The 15,966-nt window shown below is 49.8% G+C and overlaps 2 protein-coding genes across 8 annotated transcripts in view; one reads left to right on the top strand and one right to left on the bottom strand.

Annotated features, from left to right (window-relative positions):
- The first annotated feature begins 2,753 nt into the window (after positions 1-2,753).
- On the top strand, positions 2,754-7,071 carry Nkiras2 (NFKB inhibitor interacting Ras like 2). Its single transcript, XM_021641122.2, has 4 exons — positions 2,754-2,881; positions 3,959-4,066; positions 4,800-5,041; positions 5,441-7,071. Exons 2-4 carry the CDS (start codon positions 3,973-3,975, stop codon positions 5,678-5,680), a joined length of 576 nt encoding a protein of 191 aa, XP_021496797.1. The 5' UTR covers positions 2,754-2,881; positions 3,959-3,972; the 3' UTR covers positions 5,681-7,071.
- Positions 7,072-7,949: 878 nt separating this feature from the next.
- The window catches only part of Znf385c (zinc finger protein 385C), a 53,048-nt gene continuing 45,031 nt past the window's right edge, over positions 7,950-15,966 (bottom strand). For 5 of the 7 annotated variants that reach the window (XM_060386707.1, XM_060386704.1, XM_060386705.1 and 2 more), the window contains 6 exons: positions 14,014-14,124; positions 11,830-11,995; positions 9,879-10,175; positions 9,279-9,475; positions 8,932-9,042; positions 7,950-8,427 (listed from right to left, as the gene is read on the bottom strand). In XM_060386707.1, coding sequence (XP_060242690.1) covers positions 8,194-8,427; positions 8,932-9,042; positions 9,279-9,475; positions 9,879-10,175; positions 11,830-11,995; positions 14,014-14,124 — 1,116 coding nt within the window. In that variant the 3' untranslated portion in view covers positions 7,950-8,193. The remainder of the gene's footprint in view (positions 8,428-8,931; positions 9,043-9,278; positions 9,476-9,878; positions 10,176-11,829; positions 11,996-14,013; positions 14,125-15,966) is intronic. The other 2 variants (XM_060386708.1, XM_060386709.1) reach the window with 2 other exon arrangements.

Here is a 15,966-nt window from a genome sequence, read left to right as displayed (position 1 = left end):
GAGGATGACATGGCGCCCCAGCCCCTGCCCCGGGATTTATAAGGCAGCTCATGGGGTGAGGTCCCTTTTCCTTAGTGTCCCCTGTACTCCTACCTCCTCATAAACTACCCAGCACGCTTGTCTGGCCAAATGCGGTCTGCATTGGGAAGACAGCTTAATCGTCTTTGTAGTACCACTGCTATACCCAACAGTGTTGTTGTGGAGTTGAATTAAACTGGGGCCCTCTGAGGTTAAAAGGGAGGAGGAGACGACTTTGAGGTTGTAATTTAAAGCCAAAAAGAACGAAAATAAGAAGACAGTGGAGTTTAAACAGCATCTGTGCTTAAGGAAAACTGCGTGTGACCGTCCCTAACCTGTTTTGTAGGTCCTTATCATTACTGAGAGAGCTGAAACCACAGGGGCCCCTGGGTAGAGAATGGTAGCTAAGGTTCACATAATTGAGGGGGGTCATTCAGCCCTTACCGGCACTGTTGTGCTGGTTGGGTGGTGTGGTGTGGCAAAAACCTCACCAACTGCCCTGCCTGCTGGTGGCTCAGCTCACAGTGTACAGTCTAATTCAGGGGCCAACTTGTTTTTTACTTTCTGCTTCTGCCTGTCATGTGTAGACATTGCAGGCATCTGATTCCGTGCCTGTTTTTATGTGGTGCTGGAGATAAAACCCAGGGCTTCATGCCTGCTAGGTCCTCTACCAAAGTTACATCTCCAACCCCTTTAATACAGTTGACCCTTTCCCTTAAGGGAAAACTGTGTGAAGGTCCTAATTTGTTTTGTAAGTCCTTATCATTACTGAGAGAGCTGAACCCATGGGGGGTCACCTGCTAGTGACTGATTGATCGCTGGGGCTCAGTGGATAGAAATGCTGTGACCCTTTGATACAGTTCCTCATGTTGTAGTACCCCTCAATTATTTTTGTTGCTACTTCATAATAGTAATCTTGCTACAATTGTGAATCGTAATGTAAATATTTTTGGACGGGAGAAGCACACAGACTAAATATATTTGGGCACAGGGGTCTTTTCTGAAACTGGCTCTCCAACCACGGACTATGCATGGATATAACCTAGAACCCCTGCTCAGATGTAGCCCATGGCAGCTCAGCATCCAAGGGGGTCTCCTAGTAAGGGGAACAAGGACTGTCTCTGACATGAACTCTGTGGCTAGGTCCCAGAGGAGGACATTGCAGCCAGTCCTGATGAAACCTGATAAACTAGGGTCAGATGGAAGAAGGGGAGGAGGACCTCCCCTACCAGAGGACTTAGATAGGGGCAGGGAGGAGATGATGGAGGGAGGATGGGATTGAAAGGAAGTTAGGGAGGGGGTTACTGCTAGGATACAAAGTAAATAACCTGTCATTAATATTAAAAAAATAAAAATTATTAAAAAATATTTTTGGAGGTAGAGGTTTGCCAAAAAATTCATGACCCATAGGTTGAGAACCACTGCCTTAACCCATTTATTGAACCTTTCACCCACTTCTCAACAACAGAAAAAAAAATGTATTTCTTCCTGAATATCTTATGTTGGATATCCATCTGTTCAACTGGCCACCACATGAAACGGGGTAAATCATGCAGTCCTCAGCATTGCTCTTTACTTGCAATCTATCACCAACAGTTCTTGAGTCTCCTGCCACACATCCCTAAATCTCCTTTTCATGCCAAAATCTTGCCATCAAAAGCAAATAAACTCTGAGACCACAATAGTCTCTCAACTGACCCTCAGCCTCACCTCTGTCAAGCCTGACAGAATGACTTTCCTTGAAAAAGTGGATGGATTATTTCATTTCCCTGGTATAAACCTACCAATGGCTTTCTATTACTGGGTGCTTGGTCTCTGGCCTGCCACACATCTTTGTCCCTTGGCTACTCTCTTCAGTCGGTGTTGAATTCTCAGGGATTGTAGCAGCGGAAATGGCGTGGTTCTTGCTGTATTTCCTCTGCTTTAGAAATCTCTGGCCTCTTTAGCCCTTCAGATTTGAACACAGACATGCCCCTCTCCTTTCTTGTCTTTGGTATCTGTGGCCCCTAAGTTAAATGCTCCTCTGTCGTGCCCATAGCACCCCACCTCAGTAACAGCATTCATCATGGTTTGTTGTAATTGTTGGTGTGGGTGTCTGATTATTCTAGATTAGGGGCAATCATCCCGTTTAAATTGTAGCCTTTCCTTTGCAGATGGCCCCACACAAGGCACAGACAAGACAAAATAGATGCCTGAGGCTTCCCTCCAACCCCCCGTGTAGACTATGCTGTCTTCAAACTCAAAATCACTCCACTTCATTCTCCAAGTGCTGGAATACAAATGTGAGCCTCTATTCTGGCTTCAAAAAATCCCACATTTATCGAGTGTGGTGTTGAAGACCTTTTATCCCAGCACTCAGGAAACAGGCAGGTGCATCTCTGTGAGTCTGAGGCCAGCCTGGTCGACAGAGTGAGAGGACAGTCAAAGCTACACGGAGAAATGCGTTCTCGAAAAAACAAAATAAAAAATCCAGGTTCAAAGAGCACTTGCCTAGTATGTATAGCACTTGCCAAGGAAAGAAAAGGAAGACTTGTCGAATAGATGCTAGCGTTAACGAAACGTTACTGTCCTTTAGAGGGAGAACATTTTAGTATCAGAGCCTGGTACATCAGCTTTGTACACAACCAGACACAACCACAAGTTTTGGCAGGCATTGCTCCGCCAGCCTCTGGGGGCGCTGTGCGACCGGAGCGCACTTTGCGCCGCCGGAAGTTGTCTTGAAGGCCGGACGTTGTGGGGCGGGTCTCCAGGAAAAGTACTTCCACCCGGAGAAAGAGGGGCGTCCTCACAGTGGAACTGCCCCTCCCATGGTCCGGCCCACTCCGGGGGGCGCCTCAGCGGGAGTGCTGCGGGGACCCCGGAGGTATGGAGCTGGGAGGCGGGGCTCAGATCGGCTTCTGCCCCCTGGTTCACTTTGGTTGTCCTTTCTCTGCCTCTGATAGTTTCTGACGGGTGCCCTTCAGGGGAAGTCTGTGGCGGCGGCCTCTGGCTGCCTGCCTCTCTAGTATCGTTTACTAAAACTCTCAGACCGTGGGGTGGAGATCGGTGTAAGAGATTCTCCTGGAGAGGTTTCTGCTTGGGATCCCTTTGAGGCACTCCTCTGGATCTCTGCTTTTCGGGGGCAAGGGCGGAGAGAGAGTGGAGATCTCTGGAGTTCCCAGGAGCCTGTGTTTTTAAGTTTCCCTTCAGAAAGACCTCTCTCTGGAGTCTCTCCAGAGAGTTTATAAATTTGACCTTTCTGTCTGTGCCTGTCAGTCCCGGGGCCAGTCAAATCCATCTTTAAGAAGCACCTTTCCTTTGATTCCTTCACTCATGTCTGATGTTCTTTATTTTACCCGTGAATTCGACGGGTAAGTGGTTAGACGGAATTTATTGGCAGCAAATTTGTCATTCAAGAAAGCAAGTTAATTCTATTTGTGCACTCTCCCTGAGGAGAGGGTAACAAGACGAATCTTAATTTTCCTGCTTTTTTCTTCATGGGAGTCATGGTTAAAGGGAGAAAAACATCCTGGTGTACATATGCCTATAATCCCAGCAGGTGGAGGCAAGAGGATCGGCTTAAATCCAGCCTCAACTATTTGATCAGCTGGAAGCCAGCTGATGAGAGCCTGTCTCAAAACAAAACATCCCCAAAAATAAAACAAACAAACAAAAAAGCTAGAGTACTTTCTTCAGTAATTGATGCCCCATATTTTGTGTACAGGAAAGAACCTGGACAGCTGTTTTTTAAACCATTCTCTAGGCCTCTCCCTTTACGGTGCCATTAGTCCCACATCTGCTGTGTGCCAAATCCTGGCCACTCCTAGGACAAGAAGGTTAATTACAGCTCAGTGCTCAGTAGTTCAAGTAAACAGGTCAGGGTGGTGCTAAATCCCTGATGCTTCCCCAGTGTGCTGTTGGGATTCTGTCTTTCCTTACCACCCTGCTTTTGTCCTTGAAGGTTGAAAGCTGAGCATGGGGAAGAGCTGCAAGGTGGTCGTGTGTGGCCAGGCATCTGTGGGCAAAACTTCAATTCTTGAGCAGCTCCTGTACGGGAATCATGTTGTGGGTGAGTGTCGCTGGGACCGGCAGACTGGTGGAAGATGTTGAATAAAGCAATGGGATTCGGTCACATCAGGAACACAAAGGCTAAGAAGGGTACCAGATGCTTTCATACCCCCCAAATTAGGGCTGGAGGCATGGCTGACTGTTAGAGCCATTGGTCTGATATGCTCTAGGCCTTGGGTTTGCACCCCGGCAACTGAGCAAAAAAAAAAAAAGTAAAGCTTTGTACGTCCCAGTTCTGTAACACTGAACAAATCTAGGAGGAAGAAACCAACAACCAGGGCAAGAAAAACAAAACAAAACACCACCCTACATAGCACTTCTGTTTGTGGGTGTCCATACGTGTGCATGCATGCTCGTGTGTGAATACTGTGCAGAGGTGCGTAGGCCAGAGATGGATGTGGGGGGCTTCTACTACTCTCCATGTTGTTGTTATTATCGTTTTTTGAGATGGCCTCACTATACAGTTCAGGCTGGCCTGGAACTCACTGAGCTTGACCTGCCTCCGCCCCACTTCCCAAGAGCTTTGATTGAAGGTTGTGTATCACCACACCCAGTTTTGTGTTGCCCCTTTGCTTCATGTGACAGTGACGTGACATTCATTCCCCAAGTCCTTCCTTTCCAACACCCCAGTCTGGTCTCTCCTGAGCGCCCACATTTCCTCGTGCTCCTCGTCTGGCCGGCTTTCGAGGATGTCTCTCCCGACTCCTAATCAAATCAATCTCATCTTAACCCAGGCTCTGAGATGATCGAGACCCAGGAGGACATCTATGTAGGCTCCATCGAGACAGACCGAGGGGTGCGGGAGCAGGTTCGGTTCTATGATACACGGGGTCTCCGGGATGGGGCCGAGCTGCCCAAGCACTGCTTCTCCTGCACTGATGGCTACGTCCTGGTCTACAGCACAGACAGCCGAGAATCGTTTCAGCGCGTCGAGCTGCTCAAGAAGGAAATCGACAAGTCCAAGGACAAGAAGGAGGTACGTGTTCTGGACTTCCGCCGGGAGCCCAGTGCTAGGAAAGCATGGATCATGGCAGGTCTGAGGATGTGGGCACGATTCCCATTTGTGCTCACTTAGCTAGAAGGCCACGAAGGTCATTAGTGAGGACCTTCAACCCACACAAGAGGTGGCCAAATGATAGGACAGTTTGATCAAAGAGACTTCTCTTTAGTTTAATAGGGTCCCTCCTTACACATGAAGCTCCTCCTAATCTCTCCTCCCTGTGGCTCCACTCTCTTGCCAGTCCTCCAAAATTCTGTGAGCTGCTAGCCTCTGGGAACTGCATCCTCCCAGCTGTTGGCCAGAAACAGCTGACATCTACTCCCGATCCTAAGCCACTGCATACCTCCAGTTCCTACTCTTATCTCTCTTCTGCAGGTCACCATCGTGGTCCTTGGCAACAAGTGTGACCTGCAGGAGCAGCGTCGTGTGGACCCTGACGTGGCCCAGCATTGGGCCAAGTCAGAGAAGGTGAAGCTATGGGAGGTGTCAGTGGCTGACCGCCGTTCCCTCCTGGAGCCTTTCATCTACCTGGCCAGCAAGATGACCCAGCCCCAGAGCAAGTCTGCCTTCCCCCTCAGCCGCAAGAACAAGGGCAGTGGCTCCTTGGATGGCTGAAGAGCTGCCCTTATTTCTTCACCATTCCAGCCCCATTCCAGGATGGGTTGAGGGCACAGGGGTGCATAAGCTGTTCTTCCCAGTGAGTAGGGAACAGCCCTCTAAGCCAGGAGATTGGGCTGGCCCAGGCCAGTGCCACTCTTGTCTTCTCTTAACTCCAAGAAGTGCAAGTGAACCCGATTACTGGCCCTTCCCTCGAGCCTTCCATAATAGTCCCTGCCCCACTCCCAGCTCACAGCATATTTTCTCCTGTCACCTGGACACTCATGGGTTAGTGTCTCTCCCATCTGCCTGGTTCAGGAGGCAGGGCTGTCATGCCAAAGTGCCCAGTCCAGGGTCCGGCTCCTATCAGGGATCCCAACTCTCTGAATTTCCTGCCAGTAACACACACACAGCACCAGCCTGGGCTTGGGAAGGCGTGACCAGGCATTGCGAGCGCACAGTTTTACATGCTGGCTTAGGGTTGGTTCCTCGTCCTTCACTCTGATCTTTCCCCTGGCCTGTCCAAGGCTGGGAAAAGCCAGGCTCCTGGGAGTGTCATTTTCTGTTTGACCTCTACCAGTCTCCCAACTGTTTTGCTTCCTCTTCCTGTTCCGGGAGCAGAGGTCTCATTGGCTGAGGTAGAGTGGAGTGGTGACTGAGCAGTTGCCCTGTGACTTAGCCAGGCCATTCTCTGGGCGTCAGTCCTCTCATCTGTGAGTTGACGCAAGCTTGGATGATTGCTTCGGGCCTTCGCTGCTCTGTGATTTTCTAAGGCATGTGGCTAGGGCCTCCTATGTCTGCCCCTGCTCCACCCTCTTCAAGGTGCTACACCTACCAGCCCTGGAGGCTGGGCAAGCCTCTCCTAACCACCAGGGGGCAGGAGCGCACTCTGTGCTCAGTGACCCAAGTGGCACAGTCTTTAGCCCTGTCCACAGGGTTAGTGTCCACCCCTCCTGGGTTTTTTTTTTTTTTTTTTTTTTTTTTTTTTTGGCTAGTAGCTGGACTTATATTTATATTCTCTGTATTTATATGCCTCCTGCCCTGGTGAAGGTGGGATCAGCTGCTCCTCTAGCCCTTCCTTCTTACCTCAGATGCCTGGACAGAACCAGGCAAACCAGTAGCAGCTTCCTAGGAGCTGACAGGCCTTGCGTCCCGGGGCTTGGTCTATCAAGTGAGCTTATAATCCACGACGTCTGGTGCCACTCTGTGCTTCTGATGTGCACGCCTCACCTGAGTTAGACACTACAGCCAGGCCGCCTCCCCATACCCACCCCTCCTCCCAGGAACAGGGGAGAGGGGGCTGGTGCCCAGGGCTGGGCAAGGGGAGTCAGGGCATCGTTAGGCTCGGGCTTGAAGTTCATTTATTGATGTGTTGGACACAATAAAACCACAACTGCTGTTATCAAAAAGTTTCCCTCCCCCTCCCCCTTTTCATGCCCCATTGGAAATATCTTTCAAAAAACAAATGAAGATACAGGTAGATACTGGCAAAGTCCCATATTGAGTGGGGTGGCCCTGACTTTGGCAACATGAAGCACATCTTGAGGGCATTTTGGACTGTGTAACAGCCCTAAGCTCCACACTTGGGGTGGCTGGACCCCAATGTAGAGTGGCGGGTTCCTAGGCCGAGGGACACCTAGAGCCCCCCCCCAGAGTTGGGGCTCAAGAGAAACCACTGAGAGGCTAAGAACAGCTGTGGTCAGACAGGTCACTTCTGTTAACACCGGTGCCAGGCAGGGTGGTGCATGCCTTTGTCCCATCACTCAAGAGGCAGAGGCAGGTGGATTTCTTGAGTTTGCCAATCTGGTATATACAGTTCCAGACCAACCAGAGCAACATAGTCAGGCCCAGCCTGAACACCACTCTTGCCTTCTAGCCTCATCCCCACAGAGCAGATGGAGCTTCTCTTCAACTCTGCCTCACACTCACAGTACAGTTTTGAAGAACTTTGTGGCCTCTCATCTATATGGTCCTTTGCCATACCCTGTGGTCAACTTCTGGTTAATTTTGTTTTAAGACAGTGTCTAGCTATACGGCCGAAACTGACCTTGAACTCATGATTCCAGTGCTAGGATTACAGCCCTGCACCACCACACCTGGCTACCCCATGGTAAATATGCCTGATAGGTTCCAACCCACCTCTGTTTGAGGTCCCTATCTCTAGTGATTGTCCAGACAGCCCTAGAACATGGCAGGAGAGGCTGGCTTGTGGGAGCTAAGGTGCAGAGTCAACTCTGTGTAAGTCTCTGGTTGGGGAGGGGGTATGAGAGCACCATGAGGCTAGGGCTGTGATTTTGCATAGATCTTTGGGATTCATCGAGCCATAGATGCAGGGCAGCCTGGGCCTGGCCCAGTAAAGGAGGGTAGTGGTGGTCCTCAGACCCAGGGGTCTGGAAAAGCCCTGGTCTGAGTGAAAAGCAGCCACCCCAGGTTGGGTGGGAACCCGGAAACTGCAAACGGCAGCCTCTGTGGGCTGTGGAGACAAGTGTCTGGCAGGAAGAGATAGGATGTGGCCATTCTGTGACAGACCGCTAATAGGGAGCAAAGAGGATGGGGCCTGCAGCAGGCCGGACAGCTCCTGCTGGAGTACGAAACAGAGCTGGGCCCAGGACGGGAGCTGGGAAGAGGGTGGCAGCTGCTGTGGCAGCAGGCCGGAGGGCCAGGGGCCCTGGCAGGGCACAGATAGCAGCTGTGGTGGGCAGCGGACTGGGCAGGAAGCGGGCTGCCAGCGTCTTGGTGAGTTGCTTCTGCAGGGCTAATTTAGACTGAGAGAGAGAGAGGGAGAGAGAGAGAGAGAGAGAGAAATGGACAGGGTTCCCGATACCAGAGAAGCCTACCCCCTCCCTGGGCCACATCCAGGAGCCCTTTTGCCTCAGGGACGTGCCTTTTAGAGTTCCAAGTCTAGCCTCCTCCTTCCCACCCCCAAACAGCCATTCCAGTGGGCTTGCTGTGACACCTGTCTTCCTGCCCAGCAGATGGACAACCTCAGGATAGGCAGAACTGTTAGGGGTGGGAAGAGATGGTCTCTAGGATAAGCACACCCACCTCTGACTTTTGCCCCTCATATTATGACCTTAGCCCACCCCACCTCCCGGAAATTCCTCTGGGTGCAGCCCAACCCCACCCCTAACCCTGTCCCTGACTAGGCAGCTGCAGGGCCAGCAGGAGCAGCCTCCTTCCTGCCACACCCCAAGTCTTTCAGCTGGCCCTTCTTTCTGCTCTATCCCTTGTAGACCCTGGTCCCCACACCGTTGCCTAGAGACAGGTACCTTGAGGACACTCACAGCTAGAGCTGTGTGTTTCTGCAGTTTGCTGTGCTGGCTGGAGGACTTGGGGGGCTTCCCAGCCAGGCGGTCTTTGTGCCTCCGGCTGCTCATATGCTAACAGACAGAGGTTAGGAGTGAGATAAGGAAGACCACAGGAACAAGAAAACTATTCTGTTAACCAGGCTATCTTACCCTTCCTCTACCCACAGGCCTCACATTCAGCACACACATGATGGGCACCGATGGTGGGGCAGCTCTGGACAGCCTTGCCACATCCAACCATCAGAGGAAGTTATCAACCCTTCCGCTCTTGCTCTGATGCCCACCCTATCCGGTCTCCCTTTTCCTACCTGCTTGAGCTGGGTCTCTGAATTGACCTGGAGCTGACAGAGGGCACAGTGGAAAGGAGGGCTGGGTCCCTGCCGGCCTCCGCGGTTTCCTATCACTTTCTTTGTCTTGTGTCCAGCCCCTCCTCGGGACACAGGATGGCCCCAGCCTCTTCGGGGAGCCCCTTGATGACCCTCCACCATCCATCGATGCTTTGCTCCTTGAAGGAAAGAACACAGCCTGTCAGAACCCAAGAGAGGCCACAGCATCAAATTAAGTTAGCTTTGCTGCCCCTCTCCTTACACACACGGTGCTCCAGCCGCATGGGCTTCTGTCTTCCCAGCATCTCTGGTTTGTCTACAGTTTCCCGTGGACATCCCTCAAGGAAGAAAACCCTTTATAAACAACAGGGCAAAAGGCCCTTCCTTTGGTTTTGATCCAAGGAGAATGATGGAGGGTACTCCTGTCCTTCGTGACCTTCAGTTCTGGTCGCTGCAGACTTCTCTTTCCAGTGTCCCTCCCTTGGGATCAAGAAGAGGACCCAGAAATGCGTGCATAGCCACAGTGTCTAGGGTTGTTTTGTCACCCATCAGCGGATGACATGGCCCCCGGGAAGCACTGACCTGTGTTGTGAGCCTGAAGCTGAGAGGCAGAGTTCACGGTCACCTTACACGTAGGGCAGTAGAGGCGAACCTTCTCAACCCTGCCCTCCCCATTCACGCCATTTCCCACATCCACTTCTGCGGGCTCAGGCCCCGGTGCTTCCCTGCCAGGACCCGGGGAGCAGGGTGGGCAGGACGAGGAAGAGGAGGAAGTGGAAGCAGCAGCATCGGAGAGGTCTGAGTGGGCCTGTTCTCTGGCCGTTGGGTCTGGGGTCTGCGGTAGCTGAAGCGAAGGGCCGAGAGGAGGGGACGCAGGATCTGCAAGGAGATGGGAGGCTCAGCACTGACGTGGAGATAGAATGGGAGGGTGGAAGGCTTCCTGGTAAAGGGTCAGCCGGCACTAAATTCTGTGTTCACCCTGCCACCGATTCACTAGGCAAACCTGGGCCTTAGAGTAGGAAGCCCTCTCAGCTTGATATGTTAGCTCCTAGGTATTAAGTAAGCGAAGTTACCAGAGAGGTATGATAGAAAGTTTGTAAGCTGTTATTCATAATAGCATAAAACTGGAAATTGGAGATATCCATCGCACAGGAGAATGCTGATATATCCATGCCGCAGGGAACACACAGCAGTAAAAAAAACTACCACATGTAAACTCAGACATAATAATGTTTTTTTGAGAGGGAGATATATACATACATACATATATATATTATATAATTTTTAATTATATATATATATATATATATATATTTTTTTTTTTTTTGGTCAGAATCTCATGTGTCTCAGGCTGGCCATGAACTCACTAAGTAGCTGAGGATGCCCTTGAACTTCTAATCTTCCTATCTCTACCTCCTTAGCGCTGTCATCACGGGGTTTGTGCTACTATTGCCCAGTTTTGTGATGGTAGTCAAACCCAGGATTTCCCGTGTGGTATGCAAGCACTCTACCCACTGAGCTGCCCCCCCCCCAACTCCCTGTCCTTTATTTTCTGAGACAGGGTTTTATGGAACCTTGGCTAGTCTTGAACTTGATGTGAAGCCCAGGCTGACCTGGAACTCTCATTTCTCCTTCCTTAGTCTATAAGGAGTGTACCCACTAGCTGAGAAGCAGGGGCTATTCCCTCTGGCCCCCAGGGGGGAAAAACAAAAACAAAAAACAAACAAAAAAGAAACATACCCACATCTGGATGCCATTGACCTCTAGATTGTGGAGAAAATACATACCTGTTGTTTTAGCCAAAGTCGGCCTGAGGAAGGCACAAAATTGTCTGCTTGTGCCTGTATATATAGAATAATTTCCCAGCAAGAAAGATGGTGAAGGGCTAGAGAGATGGCTCAGCACTTAAGAGCATTTGCTGCTCTCGTAGAAGATAGAGTGCAATTCCCAGGGCCCACACCAGGCAGCTCACAAACACTTTTACTCTGGCTCCAGGGGATCTTATGCCCTCCTCTGACCTCTGTGTTCCATGGACACCCACACATACAGACACACAAAACAAAAATCCAAGCTTAAAAAGAAGAAAGAGCCGGGCACAGTGGCAGTGAAGGCCTGTAATACCAACACTCTGGGAGGCAGAGCAGGTGGTTTCTGTGAGTTCAAGGCCAGCCTGGGCTACAAAGTGAGTTTAGGACAATCAAGGTTACACAGAGAAACCCTGTCTTAAAAGCCAAAAAGGAGAAAGAGAAGAAGAAGAAGAAGAAGAAGAAGAAGAAGAAGAAGAAGAAGAAGAAGAAGAAGAAGAAGAAGAAGAAGAAGAAGCAAAAGATAGTGACCAGCACTCAGGGGGGCATAGTCAAGCAGATCTCTGTGAGTTTGAGGCTACCTTGATCTACAAAGCAAATCCAGGACAGCCAAGGCTACACAGAAAACCCTGTCTCAGACCCTCCCCTCCAAAAAAAAATGGTGAAAAGCCAAAGGCACTCAAGCCACTGTCAGAAACCAGCCTAGTTGTGCAGACTTCAAGACTTACCTTTGCTCTGTGAATTTCTGGGGCTTCCAGTGTCTGGAGGTGAGTCTGAAGACACCACAGTCCCATTTGGGTTCAAGCTTTGAGGCCTCTGCTTGCTCTTGGCAGCTTCAACAGCCTTGAGTTTTCTGGCATGTCTGTGGCCCTTATAATGAGCTTCAGCCTGGTTCTGGAAAAAGGAGGGGATGGGTCAACTTCCTTGGATCACATGCCTTATCCAGGAGTAAAGTTGAACAAAGAGACCAGCCAGAGGGATATGGGGCCAAAGGGACATAGGGCTTTGGGCCACAAAGGGTTAAAGTCAGTGTCATCGTTGCCACATGCGTATATAGTCCTGAGGTTTGCAGGATGTGTTCTCACACAGGCACTCCAATGCAGGCAGCCTATACCCTCAAAATCAAATGTAACCATTTATAAGCTGAGCGTCTTTAGGCAGGTCACAGCACCTCACTGAATTTCCTCACTCAAAAATATGTGTGTGTGTGTGTGTTTAACTGGAAACTAAACACAAAGCCTTATGAGTGCTGGGCAAACTCTCCACTAAGCTACATGAGCCCTGTTTGCTTCTATTCTGTGTTCACAGATCCAGAAAGGTTGAGACTAGGTGATGCTCTTGAGTGTCTGCCTGTATGTACAGGATATTCTGCAAATGGACTACTTACTGTGTGGTTCAGGCTGGCTTTAAACTCACGATACTCCTGCCTCAGCCACCTGAGTACTAGGATCACTGGTGTGCACGACTGTGCCCAGCTTTAAGCTTTGTGACTGTCCCAGGTAAATGGGATACAAATTGTAAGGGTCTAGTTTATGAAGTAGGGGCTCCTGAATGTTAAGGGTTATGCATATGGAGAGCACAGCAGTTCTTTTCATTATTTATACATTATTCTGCCTGCATGTGTGTGGCTGCAGGCCAGAAGATCTCATTACAGATGGTTGTGAGCCACCATGTGGTTGCTGGGAATTGAACTCAGGACCTTTGGAAGAACAGCCAGTGCTTTTAAGCTCTGAGCCATCTCTCTAGCCCCAGCACAGCAGTTCTTGTATTTTGGGTTTATATACTCCAAAAATATTCATCCCATTGCTTATTTTTTGTAAATAATTTTTGAGCATTTGCTATTGGCCCAGTAATTCTGCCAGGGTCTATGCATGGTAACACATCCCTTCCAGCAATTTTCTTTGCCAACTTTTTGTGGAATGATGTGACCTAAACATCTGGAGAGATGTTAGCAGCTGGAGTGCCAGCATCCTTTCTATTCCAGCCACGAGTCTCCACTTGCTTCTCAACTCCTATTTCTAAAAGGTAGGAAAGACAAACCTCCAGAGCCTTTCCTTGAACTCTTTGACGACAATCCACAGAGGTTTTGACATCTCACCCAAAACCCACAGTGAGGCTCCTCCTCTCCCCCCAAGGACAGGCTGCATCAGGAGTATGCAGACCTCAGGTTCAGCTAGGGCTGGGTTCAAATCCTAGCAAAGCTATTTAGCAGCTGTGTCCTTAGGCAAGTTTTTTTTTTTTTTTCTTTTTTAAAAAAACCCATCTGAGACTGGTCCTCCTCAGAAAAGTGGAGATGGTAATTATGTCTCTATACCTCTCACAGATGCATCATGGGAGTTTATGAAGATGATGAAGCGTGGTGGTGCGCGCCTTTAATCTCAGCATTTGGGAGGCAGGGTCAGGCAGAGGCAGGCAGATTTCTATAAGTTTGTGGCCAGCCTGGTCTACAGAGTTTGGGTGCCAGGATATTTAGAGCTACATAGTGAGACTATCTCAATTACAAGAAAATTCACTGAACCTGGGCGTGGAGGTGCACACCTTTGATCCCAGCACTGAGGAGGCAGAGGCAGGCAGATGTCTGTGAGCTTGAGGACAGTGTGGTCTCCCCCCCCACACACACACACACTCAAAAGATGCTGTCGTGAGTACTTGCTGTAAACAACTCAGGTCAAGACCGGGAACACATACCACGGTCTCTGGGACATCCGGAAGGAAGATGGGTGTGAAGCGAGGGGAGGAGAATAGAATCCCACTGGGCTACAGCTTGGCAGGATGGGGTGTGAGAAGGGGCAGGAGGAAGGGAGGATGGCAGTCAGAGCACAGTCCCTTTGCTACCAGTTCCTCTGACGACAGCCCCAAGGGAGGCCCTGTTCCCACCCACCCTCAGCTCCAATTCTACGACTCCCTCTCACCGCTGAGTTGAACCTCAGGTGACAGATGTTACAGGAGATGAACAGCTTCTTCTTCAGAGGGGAGGGGACCCCAAACGTGTGGCTGATGACAGCTTTCTGGACTGGGTCCATCTGTGAGGGGGAGTGATAGAGCTTAGTTCCTCCTGTATGCTGGGGAAAGGTGCAGTTCAAAATGTGGTCACTCTCCCAGAAATCCCCTGTCCTGTGCTGTAACCCAGACAAGCATACAGCCTCTTCCTGGCAGACTTTATCAGTCAGACGCCAAGGGGATGGGCCAAGGTGACCTGTGTGCTTGGAGCCTTGGCCCGATGCTCACAGGGTCACCTTGGTGTGTCTTGCTCCCCTTCTGGTCTTAGGTTTTGGATTTCGTTTTCTCTTTTCCAAGGAGCACAGTATTGGGACCGAGGGTTGAGCACAGACGACAGCAGGTCAGGGACAGGAGAACCTTTTGGTGGGATTTCCTTTCTCCCAACCCAGCTCTTGTGTCTGGACCTGCTGTTAGCAGGATTTTCTCTTTGCGAGATGAACTTGGGTGTTTTTCTTTTCTCTTCCTAATTAATACATTTTGTTCTTTCCTTCTTCTTCTTTGTTCTCATTTTCATTTGTTTATTTATAAGCAAGGTCTCCCCTAGCTCAGGCTGGCCTTGGATGCCCTGTCTTCCTGCCTCAGTTTCTAAGCGTTGGAATTGCAGGCATGCAACACCATTATCTTATCTTTTCTCTTTTTCCTTTTGAGACAGTGCCTTAAGTAAGTAGTCTAGCCTCATCTCAAACTCACTATGTAGACAACCTTAAACTGTCCCTCCTGCCTCCACCTCCCAAGTGTTGGGATTGAAGGCGTGTGCCCACACATCTGACTCACACAGTGATGGGGATCAAGCCCAGGGCTTGGTGTGTGCTAGGCAAATGCTCTGCTGACTGAATCATATGTCAAGCCACTTCAGCAAGTTTTTTCTGTTGTCTTTTCTTGGGAGCCTAAGTTTTGGGGGTTTGTTTTGTTTTTTGTTTTGTTTTTCTTTGGGGGGTGGTCACAGAGTCTCACTATGTTAGAGCAGGCTGGCCTTTAACTCGCTGTACAGCCTGGGTTGTCATTAACACACATTCCTTAGTCTCCAGAATGCTGGTATTATAGACAGTGCCACCATGCTGTGAATTAGGGCCCCAGGTTTTTTGTTTGTTTGTTTGTTTGTTTTGCTTTGTTTTGTTATAATCTTTTGTTTTGTTTTGTTTTTGTTTTTTGAGACAGAGTTTCTCTGTGTAGCCTTGGCTGTCCTGGATTCACTTTGTAGGCCAGGCTGGCCTTGAACTCACGGAGATCCACCTGGCTTGATTGTTGGATTTAAATGAAAAAAATTGTCTGTTTTAGTCAAAAGGAACTCTCCAAGCCTTCCCACAGGAAGACACCAGAGGCAGAGCAGAGAGCATGGTATAGCGACTGCCCTGAGGTTCCAGTGTGGACTGTGCCCAAGACACGGCAGACCCAGCATCAGGATGTCAGAGCAAAGTCTTGACACTGGGCCAACAGTAGTGTCACCTGCCTTTGGGAGACCACGTCTGTGGGCCGTGAACACGTCTGTAAATGACAGTAGAGGCTGAAGCCCGTAGGCCCATGTGCAAATGTCTCCTACTCCCCGGATCATCTGTGTAACCCTGGAGGTGACATGAGGGAGACTCCTACAGGTTCCTGGAGAGCATGTGACATAGTCTCCTGAGGATGGAGTGATGTTCATCCATGATTTTATTTGATTTTCAGGATTAAAAGGGGTGCTGTTCCTCACACCTCATGGAACCCCATGTCCCCCACCACACACATAGGTGGGTACATACACACGAGGGAGAAATGTACAGACACCAAGCACATGTGCCTAGAGGCAGTTAGAGACTCACAGATGAGCAGAAAGACCCAGAAAGATATTATGTAACCACAGATGGACTCTCATCCAAAACACATAC

This window comes from Meriones unguiculatus, chromosome 7, assembly GCF_030254825.1.
Source record: "Meriones unguiculatus strain TT.TT164.6M chromosome 7, Bangor_MerUng_6.1, whole genome shotgun sequence".
NCBI classification, from domain to species: domain Eukaryota; kingdom Metazoa; phylum Chordata; class Mammalia; order Rodentia; family Muridae; genus Meriones; species Meriones unguiculatus.
The sequence above is the reverse complement of the archived record's forward strand: the minus strand, read 5'-3'. Positions and strand labels throughout refer to the sequence as shown.